The 18,894-nt window shown below is 33.2% G+C and overlaps 1 protein-coding gene and 2 long non-coding RNA genes across 3 annotated transcripts; all 3 read right to left on the bottom strand.

Moving 5' to 3' along the window:
* Window positions 1–3,796: 3,796 nt before the first annotated feature.
* On the bottom strand, window positions 3,797–6,494 carry LOC145162424 (squamosa promoter-binding-like protein 3). The gene is made up of 2 exons (XM_079081571.1): window positions 6,116–6,494; window positions 3,797–4,175 (listed from the first exon to the last, which is right to left on the bottom strand). Exons 1-2 carry the CDS (start codon window positions 6,445–6,447, stop codon window positions 4,001–4,003), a joined length of 507 nt encoding a protein of 168 aa, XP_078937697.1. The 5' UTR covers window positions 6,448–6,494; the 3' UTR covers window positions 3,797–4,000.
* A 4,249-nt stretch (window positions 6,495–10,743) lies between these two features.
* LOC145162425 (uncharacterized) lies at window positions 10,744–11,528 on the bottom strand. The gene is made up of 3 exons (XR_013739100.1): window positions 11,474–11,528; window positions 11,223–11,360; window positions 10,744–11,143 (listed from the first exon to the last, which is right to left on the bottom strand). It is a non-coding gene; the product is annotated as an uncharacterized LOC145162425 (long non-coding RNA).
* A 2,366-nt stretch (window positions 11,529–13,894) lies between these two features.
* On the bottom strand, window positions 13,895–14,587 carry LOC145162426 (uncharacterized). Its single transcript, XR_013739101.1, has 3 exons — window positions 14,348–14,587; window positions 14,152–14,242; window positions 13,895–13,947 (listed from the first exon to the last, which is right to left on the bottom strand). It is a non-coding gene; the product is annotated as an uncharacterized LOC145162426 (long non-coding RNA).
* Window positions 14,588–18,894: the final 4,307 nt, after the last annotated feature.

The following is an 18,894-nucleotide window of genomic DNA, read 5'->3' on the forward strand; positions in this document are numbered from 1 at the left end:
AAAGTAAATAATTTGAAGGTAAGTGAATGACGATTCACTAATTTTCACCATGAAAAACGAAAGAGGTTAAGTTTTAAATGTATTTGAAAATTCCTAGATTTCTTTTGAGATTCATTGAACATTTCAATGGCATGTTTAAATCTCGATATGCACTTCAAATTTGCGACTGGGATGCCGAGGATCGCAAACAAGTTTGTGAACAACCATGCGAATCATCATGGTGCACTCAATGTCTTCATCACCTAATCAATGTGATGGTTAGCCACGCACGCTCCATTGATCTATGATAAGACATCGAGCCACCCTTTGTCACCAATGTCAATCCCAAATTAGTGTGCTGGTTAACCACGCACGCTCCACTAACGTTTGACAGGGGTACAAAGTGTAATTCCATGGAATAGCATCATTTTCACATTTTACCCTAAAGTAACTAAGAGTGGGAATTTGTAAAACAATGTAGCTACTTTAATATTTCCATTATACTTATAATGAGGAATTAAGTGCCCTATCCTATCCGTTCGGCTAACGACCCTCCACCAGTCAAGCAAGCGGTAGATGTGAGTGTACATCCATTAAGCGCCATTTTATAGGCAGCAACCTTATACCCACCTTATAGACTGGCTTCGTGAATGAGGCCTACTAGCGATAAGACTAGCTTATTCTTATACATATATATAATAATTAATCTTATAATATCATAATTGTATAAGGGTGTATTTTAAAACATTTTAAAATACTAGTGTCTTTGTTGCGTTTAAAATTTTTCGAAAATTAGACAATTTAATTTAAAATTTTAAACACCAAAAATCTTTGATTTAATAATTATCAAAATTAAACAATTAATTTAAATTATTAAATCATGAAGGACTATCATAAAATTAAACAATTAATTTATCCTAATCCTTTTTATCCCCTAGATTTCGAAATTTATGGAAAGGATAATTCAAGATCTTCAATTATCTAGTTTAAACAATTAAGTTGATAATCACAAAGATGGAATTATCCAAATCCCTATAATTTTGGGATCTTGTCTTGGGGGGCAAGGGATTTTCGAAATCCCTAGGGTTTCATAACCCTAATTTCGAAATTTGGAGGCTAGTAAAAAAGGGTTTAAGAACCCTACAAAAAATCGCCAACTAGGGTTTCTTAACCCTATTTTCGAAAAACACCAAGCCTTAGGGTTTACTTGCCATAAACCCTAATTTGTCAAATTCATAATATGTATCAAATCAAATTGAAAACAAAAACCAAAAGCTCTGATACCACTGATAGGTTTTATACAAACAATCCTATGTGTGCATACAACCCTAATTGGATCTATGTTTTCACTATAAGACATATAACTACATGAACACAAAATAAACCCTGGCATGCTTCTATTATTTTCGAAAAAACATATAGAAGTGTAGTAGACATACCTTTGTTGTTATATTGGAATAACAACTAGTTTCCTTGATCTCTTGAACTCTTGAAAGCAAGCACCACAATTGTAGTGCCTCTAATGGCTTACAAACACCTTGAAGCAAGAAGGCAATTAAGAGAGAGAGGGGAAGGATGCTAATTTCGGCCCTAGGGTTTCCCTTGGAATCAAGTGGCCTAAAATTGAAGCATAGGGCATCTATTTATACTATAGGGTGCTAGGGTTTCAGTCTAAACCCTAATGGATAGCTTAGCCACCAAGCAGCCCAAGGAACCTTCTGGAATGAGGCCCTTGGACGAAAATATGATGATCCCTCATCATAATTTCGTTCCCCCTTAGTCCATTAGGTTTCCCAGCCCAAAAACCAACTATCACACATTTGACAGTTTATACCCCTTTATTTAATTAATCTCTTTTAGTCACCAAATTAATTCCTAATTAATTTATGACTAATACTAATTAAATAAATATGATTTCTCCTTTAATATATTATTCTTATAATATATTAATAAACCATAATATCTTCTCTCTCATATCAAATTACCTTGTCAAGTTGCTTTGGTGAAGGCAACCCAAAAGGACCATGCACACTCGGGTCAAGTACATACCAAATATAGTTACGGACTTAGACACTAATCCAACAGTAAACCCATGAGTTTATGGCCGTAAACTCATGGTACTTCTTCCATTTTGTGTTTTGAAGTCTTAAAGGTCATAAGGAAGCATCCTAACTTCAAGTCTAAGCCTTAGGAAGTGATTGGGGCAACATTTCACCCCTTTGTAGAGTTTACGGCCCATGGACAACTTCTCCATGAGTTTACGGCCGTAAACTCTAATGGTCCTTGATGTTTCGATGTTTAAGGTCCTATACACTTCAAGGATGTGATCTAGACTAGTATCCAAGGCTTGGTAAGGGACTAGGGCACACAATGGCCCTTTCATTAGGGTTTACGGTCCAAGAACATGTTTGGACCGTAAACACCTTTGATCTTGTGTTTCTTTGTGCTTTCTAGTTGATTAAGAAGTGTAACAAGCCTTGTAACACACTAGGGTAAGAGTACTTACAATAAAGGAGCTTGAAAGGGTGTTAAAAGTCCAAGAACACTAGTGTGTGTTCTTGGTGAAACTAAGAACACTTGAAGATCTACACATATGGAATGATTTCACGGATGAAATCATGTAAGATCACTAGATTAAGTAAGATATCAACTAATTAGGGCAAGAAACACTTACAAAGTTGAAGATCAAGAAGGAAAATCGGATGGTACTTGAGAGGATTTGATGTTCTAGCTTTTGAAAGTGTGAAAAAAATGAGTAAAATGACTAAGTGCCATATTTATACTCTTTGGAGTTTACGGCCGTAAACTCCATGTTTAGGCCGTAAACTCCAAACTCTTGGAGTTTTCAGACCTTACTGATGCACAATAAACCCTAGAGCATCCTCTCTCCAGTTATTTGTTACAGTACTAGGCTTTAGAACACTCAAACTGACTCTACACAGCTCAAAAGTTAGCAGAAACAGTTCTGACTTTTATTGAAGTGAATGGTTGTACAGAATAGAAATTTCGGGTTGTCACAAAACCACCGCATCAAAAGTTTTTTGTTGTCCACCTCTAAGCGCAATAAAATCCGACCAAGACAGAATCGAATCAATGGATAGTTGTTGAGGAATCTGAACACCCCACTAAATGGCAACTCGAGTCTATAAATCACTCAACTGGTTACAACCTACAAAAAGATGGTCAATGGACTCAACCGTCATAGAACAAACATGACACAAAATGGAATCAACCGTAATGTCTCGGTAAGGGTGTCTCTCTCTAGTGGGAATACTATGTAATTTCAGTCTCCAAATAAAAATATTCTAGTTGTTAAACAATTTAACATTACACTAATAGCCACTTTTAAATTACAAGAACATAAAATTTAAACGTTTACGCGTTGTTAAGAATATAATAAAACTATTATCATTACAATGAGCAATCTAATCATAAACAACAAAAGTTGCTAAACTTGACCAAATCATGTGAAAATAACCATTTACATAGGAGGAAATTCTATAAAAGAATGATTTCATACTTCATATAAATTTAATTTATATATAGTTTTACAAACGATTATAATTTGTAGTGTCAAAAATAAATAAAAAATGATGATGCACTGACTTTTATACCATTTATCTTATGACAAAACATAACATACTTCTATAACAACGATACATACTTCAAAAAGACAAACAAGACAAAGAATTTAAGGTTATACTTGTATACACTATTAAATTACAAAAATATAAAACTTAGACGTTGTTAAGAATATAAACACACATCAAACTATTATCATGACAACGAGCATTCTAAACACCATAGACAACAAAAGTTACATAAACTCTCCAATCTATTTTAAACTACTATTTAATTTTACATATGTCTCAAACATGACTTGAACACAAAAGTTACATAAACTCGATCAAATCATGTGAAGTTAACCATATACGTACGAGGAAATTCCATAAGAGAAGGTCTTCATCTTCATATATGTTCAATTTACATATGGTTTTACAAACGCATATAATTTGCAGCGTCATTCTCTTTCGCAACTACCTTGAAACATTTCTCGGCCATCTGCTTCCATACACGCAAGCGTCTTCCTTGGACCTTTAATCTCACTCGAACTCTTTCTACGTCTCTCATTGTGTCCGGCCAAACGTCTCCTGCAACTTCTCTTGGTATCATCGAATTCCAGAAGCTCATGAAATCTGCACCAGTTAATCAAAGAAATAATATTATCAAATTAAATGGTTGCTTGACCTGTTATATCATCATTGAACAATGTTAAACATTTATGATGTTCATCATTATGTTGTACCATAAACCACAATAATGTACATTGATGCTCATCTTTATGTTGTACCATAAACCACAATAATGCACATTGACGCATACAAAACGATGATGTATAAAAGCATATACTTGCATAGGGTTTTGTTACATCAATGTCCACATGTTAAAAGCATGTTTTGTCAATTACTAGTACTAGTAGGATATAAGTGAGTACTGTACCATCAAGTCATGGTGCTCTCATGCGAAAAAAATGTTTCGTGGGCTAGTAATAAATGACACATTACATGATTAATAGCTTTATTGCTTTTGTAGAATAGAAATTGGTAGACTTTTTGTTTTATAAGATGATGGATGATCCATAATTGTTGATAAATCAAATTGTTTAAAGATTATTTGTCACTTCTTTGTCTAAAAAGTAACAACGTTTATTTAACATGTACTTCATAAATTATGAAATATGTCGAATGCCTTTACTAGACAATAAACACATAGTTAAATGTGACATGATTACTTTTACAAGAATATTATGTAGCTATTTTAGGGCATCTTAAAAATCAAAACACGAGATCTATAAATAATATATGAAGTTACATATGTCAACGGGAGTTTACAAATAATCAGACACAGTTCAATACTTTGTTTTCTATGAGTTGTCATGATTTAATAACATAAAATATTTTATAAGCTCATTTTGACAAAAAAAAAAAAAAATTGAAAAAGTCTCAACTTTTTTTTTCCTAAATAACCATCACATTTCATAAAAACTTTTTTAGACCAGATTTTCATTTTGGCTCATAATCTCATTTTTTTTCTTCATGTCGTTGTTTATGGTGTTTTAATAGTTTTTAACGTTAAATTTAAAGGAAACATTTTTTTTTTCAAAACAAAAAGAAAAATATCATGTCCAATCCTTGTTAACAAAATGCATATCAAAATTTATTTATAAGATATTCAAATATTATAGTAGATAAAGAACAACCGACCGAATATGGTTTGACAATATTGCTATTGAGAAAAAGATGAAACCTTAGATTAGATTATAAACATAGATTAGTATTTTTGAAGTTGTCTTTTTATTTGATAAACATTTTGCCAACAAGAATGTGATAAGAAAAACCATTAAGAACACTCATACACATAAAAAAAGACATGTAAATTATGAGTCAACAAAAAAGTTGGTTCAAACGGAAACAAAAATTGAGTCTCAAAAAGAATATAATGACATTATTATCGATCAAATTACTTCTTTTTGAAAATGTTTCTACCGCGAAAAACATGAAATCCAAAATTAGATACATTGGAATTTGGAAGCTATCATTCTATTTGAAAATTTTGCAAATAAACTATAATATGCATTTTGCGAACAAGAATTAGATATGACATCTTTTCTCCTTGTTTTGAAAAAAAATATATCAAATGTTTTCTTCAGATTTTAATGTTAAAAGATATCAAAAAAACATCATAAACATTAACAACAAAAAACATAAGAATTATGAGTCAAAACAAAAAGTTGGTTCAAAAGAAAAAGTTTGTTAAACATGAGGTTTTTTCGATTTTTTTAAAGTCTTTTTGAAAATAAAATTTATGGTTTTTCCAAAAAAATGTTAAAACCCAAAAGATTACCAATAAACCAACTAAACGCTTCAACTGAAAAAATATAAAAAATTAAAAGTGTTTCAAAGAAAATGTTAGGATTTTCTTATGTGATTAACTTTTAAATTAATGTATGTTTTTCGTTAACTTATAGGAGTATTAAATAAAATGAGTTTTTCTAGATGAATAGTATATGCATACATCATATTGACATGTGTAGGAAAAGAATAAGAGTCATTATAGTATAACGAAGAGCTCTAACCGGCTACATTGTTGACAAAACCTTTGCTCATTTCCGGCAACAATCACAACTTGAGCCTTTGCATGGAGCTCACACACTCTATGCCTCCGATGATATTGTTTGGCTTCGGTAAGATCAGCAGGGCACTTCTCAGCCTGGCAACACCTCGTGCCGCTAGTTGCTCCACCACCACTATGACCGCATTTTTTCTTCTTTACATTCCCATCAAAAGAACCACCGCTATTGTCACCACCGTCGCAACCTAACAACCCATCACCATGGTGATCATTCATCAAAACCTTCTTCATCTTCACTTTGGCTTTGGAGGAAGCTTTGGTACTTTCGTCTTCCATTTTGACTTAGGAGTCTACAAAATAGAGTATGCCATTTATATAAGGAAGGTGTTGGGAAATAAACTATATAGTATAAATAGTTATATCATATTATCTTGTTAATATGTGGTGATGTAAAAGTACAATCAACATAAGTGAGTGGTGGAATGACCACAACATGTACCTGAATTTCTTGTGTTTGTTTGCATTCTAGCGTGTATAAATTGAAAATACTATCAATGCGAAATAAAGTTCGTATGTATTTCTCATGTGTGGGGGACAGAGTCGGGTGTCATGGTTTGACACCAACTCGTTTGCTTTAGAGAGGGTTAAACTTGTATTTAACTATTTATTAAACAATATTATAATCTTTTTCCTATTTATGCAATTTCTTTTTACACAAAAATACAACGTGTCATTTTAAGATGTAAATATATATTTGTATTGGTAACATGTTTAACTCGATGAAACGTGGTTGCAGCATAATTATAAACCGTATAAACAGGCCCGTCCCAGAGGGTAGAAATATGGTGACCGTTATCGGTCCGTCTTTTAAAAGGGCCCAAAATTTATATGAATTTTATTAGTGATATGATTAATAATTATGTATCTCAAAAAACTAAAAGAAGTATTTTTTTTTAAATATATAAATTTTTGTAACTGAAAACGTTATATTTAGAAGTTAGTATAAAAAAATACAAAATTGCAAAAATGGTTCCTGTGGTATGCATTTTTTTGGGGTTTTAGTCCAAACCCTGATTTTTTTGGCTTCGTGGTCCTTTTGGGCTAGTATCATTGTAGAATTGGTCTCCGATAAACTTGAAAAATACTATTTTGCCCTTTTAATTTGTTTTTTCCATTTACTTAAATATTTTTTCCTTTTATTTAATTATAAATGTTAAATCAAATCAAGAAGGGGACCCACCTCTCTCTCTCTCTCTCTCTCTCTCCCTCCTCTCTTTCTCTCTACGAAGCCATCTCCACCAAGACTACTCCTAAGCTCTAAATTCTTCTACATGAACAAGATCTGAATTTTTAACAACACCTAATGACTTCTTTATCATAACCCATAAATAGATTTTCTACCTCTAACAAAACCTAGAAACTAACTTCCTGTTCAAATTCAACACACACATGCATACACCTGTAGAAATGGAACCCAAATCGATGGTGATGGTGATGACTTGCGACGTTTTCAGTTTTACATCTTCCTCATCTCTAGATTTCAGTTCCTATTTCAACATCCCCATATTAAAGCCAGTCTAATTTTAATTTTGATTTCAACAGCAAGGAGGTGGTGTAGGGCTCTCGAAAAAAAACGAAGGCCCCTAAATCGAAGACAACATTTGATTTTCAACCACTACCACCATTAACTGCCCTTAAATCGATCATAAACTTCCAACATTTGTTCAACCTCAATGTGGATTCAGCCAATACGATACCAACAGAGGAGAAGTCAGGGATAAGTTTGAATTTATACCCAAGTTAATCTTGTTTCTTGAACAAGGACCAGAAACCCTTCAAAAACCTAGAAATTATGTTAACCACATACCAATAAATGATGTGCGTATTCGATTTCGAAAATAAAGGAACAAAACTTGTTCAGGGATTTGGGTAAATGGAAGGGATGAAGAAAGGAACGAAGCTTATTCTATCATCTTTTTTTGATATACATCATTTTTTTTCAATTGATCGGGAAGAAATGAACGAAGGCAGCTAACGGGAAGCTCTGGTGGTGGCTGAGAAATCACGAGGAAGGGAGGGGTAACCGATCTCCGGTGAGCCCTCGTTGGTTCATTTGATTCGACACCAGTAGCAACATACGATGGGGAGGAGGAGCAAAGCAGTCGCCAATCAAGGTGGTGTTTTTGGATCTGTTATGGACAGCGGAAAAGAACGAAGAAGAAAGAGAGGCGACTGTTGGTGGTTGTCATCGCCGACAATGGTGGGGAGAGGGGCTGCTATGGTAGCTCCTCGTTGTTTCTTCTTTCCTAATTCAACAGAAAACGTGGCAGACAAAGGGTTAGGAGGTAATGACGATCTTTAGGGTGTTTGGGTGGCGTTGCTCGGTTGGAGGAGGAAGGAAAATGTAGCTCCGGTGGCCGACAACCTCTTCCTTGGCCGGTGGTGGAGAAAAGGGAAGGAATGAAGGAATGACCGAAAAGAGAGAGAGAGAGAGAGAGAGAGAGAGAGAGAGAGAGGTGGGTCCCCTTCTTGATTTGATTTAACATTTATAATTAAATAAATGAAAAAAATATTTAAGTAAATGGAAAAAACAAATTAAAATGGCAAAATAGTCTTTTCAAGTTTATCGGGGACCAATTCTACAATGAAACTAGCCCAAAAGGACCATGAAGCCAAAAAAGTCGGGGTTTGGACTAAAACCCCAAAAAAATGCATACCACAGAGACCATTTTTGCAATTTTGTCTAAAAAAATTTCTTTCAATTATCTACTATAATAAATGAAAAACTTTTTGTCATATGTCACACTCTTATTGATTTGGCCACATGCCATTTTAAGAGTTGGCCACATGCCATTTTGTGGTTATTTTCAATTAAAGTTTTTTCCACATGACATTTTGTGGTTTTTTTCAATTATATTAAATTTTATATAATATTTAAATGTAATAGTTGCAATAAATATAATAATAAATACATATCACTTTCATTAATTGACTTTCCTTCTAATTAAAAAAAAAATTAAAACCTCATTAGTTTCCTTTGTTTATTTATGTAAGTTATTTGTTTAAATTTAAAAGAGAAAAAATACTTTAGTTTTAATAATTAAATATTTTTCTAATTCTTTTTATAAATTCAAACTTCTCAAATGTTTAAATTTTCATATTTAATTTTTTTTTAAATAAACTCATATAATACATAGGTTTTACACCTAGCTGAATTATCATAAAAAGGTAAACGAAATCCGTGTATTTAAGGATGACCTAAAATATGTTTTAAACGAACCTAGGTATAAAGTGATAAATATAAGAAACATCATACGATAAATAAAAGTTTGACCGGTGTTCACTATTTTAGTTACAATGTTGTATATATTGATCGTAACAACGTATTTTATCTAAAAAAATTATTAGTGGTTATATAAAAAAAAGTAACCATTCGACTCCCTAAAAACATGTTCATTCGAAGTTATATACGTTTTAGAATAAATTACAGAAATGGTGCCTATGGCATACTAAAATTCTCACTAAAAGTCATTTTTTTTAATAATTTTGGTATATGTATAATCCTTAAGATTTTATATTTTAAAAATGGTCGTTTAGCCAACACCATTAACAACAATATAGTTATTTGGGTGGTATCCCGAGATTGAAGAGATCGAATTCCTCCGGGGAACACACGAAACAAAGATATGAACAAACACCATTAACAACACGCCGTTAAGTATAAAATAATCATTTTACCTTCATTTTGTTTTTTTCTTATTTCTTTTTCCTTTCTTATTTTAGATATTTAAAATGAATAAATTATATATTTATACTAGTAAAGTGGCCCCCGCGTTGCGGGGGTTAGATGTTTCATTTATACCATCAACACCACCAAAACCCTTTTTATTGTAAGAGCCAAGAGGATTGGAAGAGGATCCGTTACAGGGGTTCGTCTCCTTTGTATGTGTATGTATGCTCCAGTAGTAGACACAGAAGAACGCGATAAGTCAGACTGAAATTCGATTTCTAGAGGTGGTAGCAAACACATTTTCTAGCAGTTGGGTTCTTGAGGAGCATGGCTTTCATATGTAAACTCCACAACATCTTTAGCTCTTCTTCTCTATTGCCTTCAAATCTGGTTCACTTCACACAATCTGTCACCTTACCTTCACCATCGCACACTGCATCTGCTGCCATAACAAACTGGTAGATATATATAAGAGTTAGAATAGGTAGATGCTGCAATGAAAAAGAACTTTATGACCTTCTGGAATCAATAAGTAGATATATATAAGAGTTATAATAGGTAGATGCTGCAATGAAAAATATAGCAAAAACGTAAAACCCATTTCTTGTGCAGGTTGAATATAAATTTCAGGAAACCTTTGGAAAAAATCTAAACCTGAATAAGATTAACCATTTTGCGTGTCTGGAAAAAGATAAGAACTTTATGACCTTCTGGAATCAGTTTTTCCTGTAATGGATGATTAAAAAAAAGTTTAGGTTGATTTTCTCATATCTTTTAAACATTATTTATCCAAATGGTATTAAAATATAACAAAAAAAAAAGAATAAGGGTCTAAGGGTATGTATGTAATATGTAATATTCTAACCAGTAAAGACATAATAAAGAAGATCTTGCAAGACAGCTTGTCATGAGTTTCCCCAATGTTATATTTCTCTGCAGTATCTGCTATATGCATTGCTAATTTTTCAGCAATTCCTTGATCTTCCTCATTTAGCCCGGTTTCCATTGCTTCTAGAAGATCTTCAGCAACTCTTTTTGTTAATACAACTGGATGATCACAAATTTTTTCAATATCTATTAAATGTAAATCATAAACATTAACTTTCACTAAAGGAAAAGTCCACCAAAAACTAAGACTGATGTTACTAGAACAAAAAAATTGCATTGTTGATCTCTCTTATGTGCAAAAGACAGAAATACCCTTCTCATAAAAGACTACAATACCGTGAGAGCAGGTAAAGGTGAACCATCAAAGGCTGAAAGAACAATCTCACTGTTCAAAAAGCCTTCGTATAGTTGTCTCTGTAAATTAAAAAAGATAAAAAGAATGTAAGTTGAGTTTTTATAAAATAAAGAATATAAACACAGTTAATGTAAGCACCTGACATTTGGATAATCTTAACCAAACAATAATCTCATTCTTTTTAGAAAGCTTGGCAGTGTTTGTAGCATCATTATCACGAAAAACTTCACTTTTCAAACACCTGAGAAAATAGGGCTGAATGCAATTTCTTAAATCCTGTTTGTAAGTTTGGATAAATGTTATTTTTTTTATAGTTTTAATCATAGCAAAAGGTTATTGCCTTAATATTTATGAACCATTTTGTCATTTAGGGAAATATAACTAATAACCTGTGCAACAGCTGAACCAATGCGCTTATCTTTATCAGATGCATTTTTGTCATTTCCATGTAGGATTGCTGACTCATATTTTTCCTTAAAACTGAAAAGAAAATAGATATAAATAAGTAAATAACATAACAATAAGAAGAAAAAGAAAAAAAATGAAATCTTACCATTTCTTGTCTCTGAAAAGCTCTGGGCAACAGAAGTTAAACAAAGCCCAAAGTTCCTGAATTATATAAGAACGATGATCAATAAAGTGGCTTTTAAAGCAATAAAAGTATAAACAGAAATCCATATAAATCTAATAGAGAAAAACACAATGGAATAGAATCCTATATTCCAAAGTGGTAATCCATGAGCTAAAACACATTCAATTAGATTACGTTGGACTAAGCTGCAATCCATGAGCTAAAACACATCCGTATCAACAGAAATTCATATAAATCTAATAGAGTAAACACAATGGAATAGAATCCTATATTCCAATTTCTTGGTTGCCCAATTGACGCAATTGAATTGAGTCAATTCTGATGGAATCCGCCAAAATCCATATATGAAGGGATTTCATCATTTGTAGGAATGGAAGACGGAATTGAATTCCATTCTCCCAAATCAAATTGTCCTTACAAACCCTATACTTATTAAAGGGTATTTTGGTCATTTAACAAATTATTCTACCCGCGATATCCAATCGAGAAAGTTTTGTCTAAAAAGAAACATAATCCATTAGAATAAACTATAGAAACAGTCCTTATGCTTTCTGACATGTTTAGTTCAAGATTCAAACCTTTTTTTTTTTTTCAGTTTTGCTCCTTATTTCAAGATTCCATGGACCAAAACCGGAAAATGTTTCAATTTTAGACTGAACACGGTAAAAATAAGAAAGATTAGGGCCCATTTTTAGGTGCTGTTTGTTTTTTCGAAGCGAAAATTCGTGAAGTCTGCGGACCACCTCTGCAATCCTCTGTAGCAGAAGAGGTGGAACAAACGGCTGCAGCCCATAATAAGAAGCATGTTTGTTTTTTAACATCTGCAGACTGCTGCAGTAAACTAAAATTTAAATAAACTAATTTTATAAACTGAAAATAGTTTCAACACGAAAATTTAAATAACTCTAGTCTTAAAACATTGAAGGAATACTAAAAATAACATGTAAAAAACAAAAATATAAAACTTTAAAAAAACTTACAAAAATATAAAAGAAGCTAACAGCTTTATTCTAGAAAAAAAACTAATTTTAAAAAACATAAAAAAGAAAATAACAAAAAAAATGAAGAAAGAATTGAAAACGGTGTCTAAAAAGTTCGTAAAAAATTACACACGTTAAAAAAGATGAAATTGAAACTCAAAATATTATTAACAGAAACGGTAAAAAAAATTAAAAAAAATTAATGTTTTTTTTTTAAAAAAAAAAAACAAGTTAAAAAAATTTGTGAAAACTATAATAAGAAATTGTATCAAATCCGTAAATAAAAGTTAAAAAAAATCTATGTTTTTCAAAAAGAAATAAAAGTTAAAAAAAAAGATATATCGAAATTCTAAAAAAAACACTTCAAAAAAATGAAAGCTGAAGAGGTTTGAAGAGACAAGTCAAATGTTGCGCCACGCAGCACACGCGCAGATGTTTTGCAGTCTGAAGTCTTCCAAAAAACAAACTGCTGCGAGAGGGAAAGTGCTGTGCGTGTACTGCGCCGCGCAGCAGAAAGTGGTTTGAAGATGTTTTTTTAAAAAAACAAACAACACCTTAGTAATTTACTCCAAGTATTACGTCATTTTCGGAAAAGAAAATCCAAATATTTTCTTACGAAATAGAAACTTATTTTTACAAATCCACTTGTATTCTTTAAATTTTTTGAATTTTGGAGAATTTCTTTTTTGGAATTTTTAAAAACTTATTTTTACAAATCCATTTGTACAGAAACAGATAAAAAAATACATACGGAATACACATAAAATTGTAAAAAAAAATCAATGACTAATATAGCCTTGAAGGCATCAATTTGACAAAAACAATATATACAACATCTTCAAAACATAATTATTAGTTTTTTTTCAAAAATAACACGATGAAACCTACCGTACCTAGTTCAGGCGCATAATAATATGTATTTTGGCTCAAGCAATTAATCAAACACCTAGTGTTCATAAAAAACAACTAATTTTGTGGCGGATAAAACAATTCAAATTGAAGGAGCACCTATATATAAAATTGGTAATGATGGTTAAAGAAATAAGACTTACCTTTGAAATATGTCTAATACACACATGAACTGTGTTCCTTCTGTTTTGTCGAAGCCAAAATCGTAACGCAGAGTGCAATCTTATAATCCAAGCCCTTGTACTATTAGTCTTGAATTGGCGTTTTAGAACAAATATCATACACCACAATCCCCAATGAGAAGGTGTGGTAAAGGTGAAAGGTTATTGGGCGAGTGAGTCGTTGACGGTGGTGTGTCGGTGGTGCCAATAGAGGAGGTCTCCTGTAAACATCACACACAACAGATAATCGATGATGTTACACATATCCGGAAGCATCATACAAAAGCCAAAACGAAAGGTAGTAGAAACAGAAATTTGATATTAAAAATACAATAAAACACAAATACGAAACACAAACAACGTATGCTAATCCGGAATTCAAACCAAACGACGACAAATCTAGTGGAAAAAAACGGAAATCATACCGTAAAAATTTGGAAACGAATGAAAGAAAGAGCAGAGGATGACATTACTGGGCATACAGACGCAATAGTGGTCGATCATTTCAGCAAACACCTATGGTGCAAAACCACACAATTTAGCCAAATATGAACTATTGAAGGTGGAAAGCAGATCTATTTATCAAATCAAATACAAACTGTTTGTGAATATTATGTTTACCTCCTGTATAGGTCGAACTATAGCCAACAATCTGTAGAGGAGGATGTCCTTTTGACTCTATTTTACAATAAGTGTATACCTCAGAAGAAAGCCCTGATCGAAAACCTGCAACCAAGAATTATGAAGCAAAGTCAACCTCCGTATACACCTTTTAGATTCCCCTTCAACAGATTCCAAGAAGAACACTCCTGAAACTGAATCAAAAGGATTCCTACAGATTTTCAGTTCTTCACACACAAAAAAAAAAAGAGAAGTCAAGGCGGTGGAGAAGAGGTGTGACGGACGGAAGTGGATGGTTGATAGTCGTGTTTGTGGAAAGTGTTCCCTCTCGAATCTGGGTAAAATACAAACGAAGAACAAAAGGGAGAAGGGACCGAATGTAGGGTAATGGAAGAAGGAAGTGGTGGTGGAGAGACCCTTTTCGGGTTTATCTGAGACGAAGAATGTAGAGGCGTTGTAACGAAAGAGAAGAAAAGATAGTTGAACCGTGTAGAGAGTCCGGCAGGAGCGATGGTCTTCATCAAGCCCTAATCGCAGGTCCAGATGACGCGGCTGATGGTGGTGGCGATCGAGGTAAAAAAATACGACAGCGGTGGCGTTGGCCTCTGCCAGCGTTTTGTCGGGCTGCTTCTCCACCTCTGGCGACTCCTTCCGTCATCGGAATATTGGAGCCGGTGGTGAAGAAGAAGGGAGAAACGGTGGAGACGAAGAGGGTTGGGAGACGGTGGAATCTGGAAGAGGATAAAAGGAAGATTGTGCAAGGATCAGGGTGGAAGGATCGGGAAGTAAAGTCGTAACCAGTGTGGTAACCCCAGGAATATATAAATTAACAAAGTGACACACAAACAAAAATAGAGGGACCGGAAATATAATTTAAGGGACCAAAATTGACCAAAATGTCTCAGGTTTACTGTTAAAACTTTTCACAACTTTAATATATATATATAATAATTTGCCATATATATATATATATATATATATATATATATATATATATATATATATATATATATATATATATATATATATATATATATATATATTATAATTAAAATATAAAAGCAAAAACATATATATATATCATATTATTGTCTTTATTCCAAGTCGATGTTGCATCCTAAACCACAAACCAAACCGCATCTCATCCCTCACCGTCTTCGTCTCCAACAAGCCACCTGTGTCTTCGTCTCCAACAAGCCACCTCTGGCCATTGTTTCTTTCAATTTTTCTCATCCCAACCATACATTGAGTAGCATGAGTGATCACTCATGACCAAGGTTGTAAATAACGTAAGGCGTGACTTGACGGCAATGTCAAAGTTAAGTCATGGCAAGCCTTGACGAACCATGACGTTTTTCAAAACATGACTATTTTATATACATTAAAAGAGATAGATCATATAAGTATTGCATTTTATCAAATATATGAAGTTTTTAGAAGTGTTATATTAATATTTAATATAAAAAAAATTAACAAAAACTCAATTATTTTAGGCCTGATAATAAATAAATAAATAAAACTCGCGCCTTGAAGAAAACTTACGTCATAACGTGATTAGACGTTTTCGTAACGGCTATACCACGACTCACGCCATAACACGCCTTGAGGTGCGCCATGACGCGCTTTTTAGAACCATGTCTATGGCCCATAAAATCAATTGTATTTGATATGGATGTAGAACTTGTATTTCCATTAATATGTCTTTGTATTAGAACACATATTTTACACAAAAAAAAGGACCAAATGACACATCCAGGTGCTAAAAAAAACTTTCTAAAAATGATCAATGAATCAGCAGAAGGTCTTTTACGGACTCGCCTTCCATCTGCGGACTCATACCAATGGTCGAATATTAGAGAATCTTTTGTAATTTTGCATAAGTCCACAATACGAAACCTTAGTTTGTAGTAACCTCTCTACGGATTGATGGTAATTTATGTGAACTTACCGGTATAAATTTTAATAATTCGTTTTTTTGTCTCTAAAGAGTAGTTTTTTCTCTCCTATCTATAAATAAAAATTTTCAAAAAAATTCTACAAAATATCTAAATTTCATATACAAAAAATGAATTATCAAAATTTATATTGATACGTTTGCACAATGTACCATCAATCCGCAAATATGGTACTGCAGATTGAGGTCTCGTATTACAAACTCAATAAAATTATGAAATGGTGCTTAATATTTGACTGTTGGCATGAGCTTACAGAAGGAAGGCAGGTCCGTAAAAGACCCTCAGTGGACTTGTTTGTCTTTTTTGGTATTTTTTTGCCACTTGGGTGTGTTATTTGGCCACTTTTTACATCTCTTAGAAAAAAACAATATGGTGAGACAAATTATGAAGAAGAAATATATTCAGTTTAATAGTTTTTAAGGTTCATTACATTTGAACAATTAAAGGAATTTCAAAGTGTTTTTGGATTTTTTTTTTCGAATTAATAGTATTGCAAATGAATTTCTCTAATAAAAGGTTGAAATTTTGGAAATTGGTATTATTGTTTATTGTTACCCGAATATTTTCATTGCACGCATAATCTTATTAACCATTCATGTCAATTTAGCATCTCTAGAGAGAAGTTTTCAAAGTTAAAGATATTTAAGATTTACTTAAATCATCGATGTCACAATGAAGATTAAATGGTTTATCTATCTTAAGAAAGAGAAAGATATGTTATAAAGATTGATTATGATAGTATTATTAATGATTTTCATCTAAAAAGGTTAGAAACAATATTTTTCTTGGAATTAATGGGTTTTTGTAAATGGTGTAGCTAAATTTGTGTTTTTGACATTATTTTTAATGGTTTTGCATCTAAAAGAAGAATACGTCTTTTTCTTTGAATTACTAGATTTTTGTAAATAATTTGGTTATATTTGTGTCTTTGAAGGAATTTTCTTTCCTCTTTCCCCAACCCCAAAATATGTAATGATCTGTAAAACTGACTTGAATTGCAACTATGTTAAAACGAGAGAATGTATAAAAAATGATCCAATTCAAATTGACCGACATACATTAGATATGCAATTGCAATTGGATTAGTTCGACTTAAGATCTTTAACACCCAAATTGGATCGGTTGGTTCTTAGATGACTATCCAGATCCAATCTCAAACCAAACCGATCTAATCCAATTGTTATCGAATGGGATATCCAATTATCATCTAATTATATATCCAATTATCATTAAATTGGATATATACACTTATCATCCAGTTTTTATCGAATAATGTATACATATCTATCACCTAACTATCATGCAACTATTATCAAATTTTAATCTAGTTTGTAACGTCCCAAAATTTAAAACCAAAAAATTTTGTTTTAATATTAATTAAAACATCAACCAAACATGTTCATCAAAACCAAAGGACAAAATCATAATGTATTGCTAATCATCCAAAACACATTAGAGTCAAATAAGTGAAAATCATGGTGTGTCCGATGCGATCATCCCGAGCTCTTCCCCTTCGATCCGAAAGTACCTGAAACATAAATTGAAAACCGTAAGCATGAAGCTTAAGGAGTCCCCCAAAATACCCCATACCATACACACCAAACATACAATGGGCCATGCCCGACAACCAACGGGCCCCTTCCAGCATCGAGCCCCGCTCAGAACAGATCTGTCTGTATCATGTGATGGGCCCCGCCCAACACATCCATCAGGCCCCGCCTGGAATTGGGCCTCGCTCGGTGTACATACAATACATACACACATGCAAGGTCACACAGACAACTAGCATATATATAACAATAATACATGGGCCGGTATTGGTGTCTTCGACCCGTCAAACACAGAGGGGACTCACCTCAATCTGCTGGAAAATCAGGGAAATGCTCGGGTTGTTGAACCGGAGAATCCCCACACTAACCAACCAAATAAAATCCCAATTAAAAATTAGGTCATAATCCATAACCAGAAATCTAGTTCATTAATCCAACACCCAGGTTAAAATACCATATTACCATTTCCTCACATGGCCTAATATCTGAGGCCTAAACTCAACGGCACTAAAAGCCCAATAGTGGCCCAATTTCCTAAAGGTTACCCAGGGCCCAATATGGGCCCAAATCCAAGAAGGCCCAAAGCCTAATAATGGCCAAAGTCAGAAAGGCTAGTGGCCCAACAAGGCCCAAAACCCTAATAGTCAAAATATGGCCCAAACCGCAAAGCCCAAGACCAGGCATGGTATGCTGCGCGTACCAGATGTACGACCGACGAACTAGGTAGAGTGCCTAATCGGGGACTCGAACGCGTACGCCCAACATACGCGCCCATTAAGCACTATTTCCTTTAAGCACTTAATGCTTACAACTAGAAGTCGAAACATCAGATCCAAGCCTTGGGGAACGTCTTAATTCACAAAGTCATTAACTTGGAGCCTTTGCATGGCTCAAATAAACTCAAACCCTATATTGTAACGCTTGGTTTCTGGTATGTATTTAAAATCATAATTTATTCATTTTTGTATAGAAAGTCGACGAGTTGGAGGCCCCAAACTCGTCGAGTAGAAATGGATTGGGACACGGGTTAAGAAGTCTACTC

The sequence above is a fragment of the Lactuca virosa genome, chromosome 3, assembly GCF_052849685.1.
Source record: "Lactuca virosa cultivar CGN04683 chromosome 3, Lactuca_virosa_CGN04683_v6, whole genome shotgun sequence".
NCBI classification, from domain to species: Eukaryota; Viridiplantae; Streptophyta; class Magnoliopsida; order Asterales; family Asteraceae; genus Lactuca; species Lactuca virosa.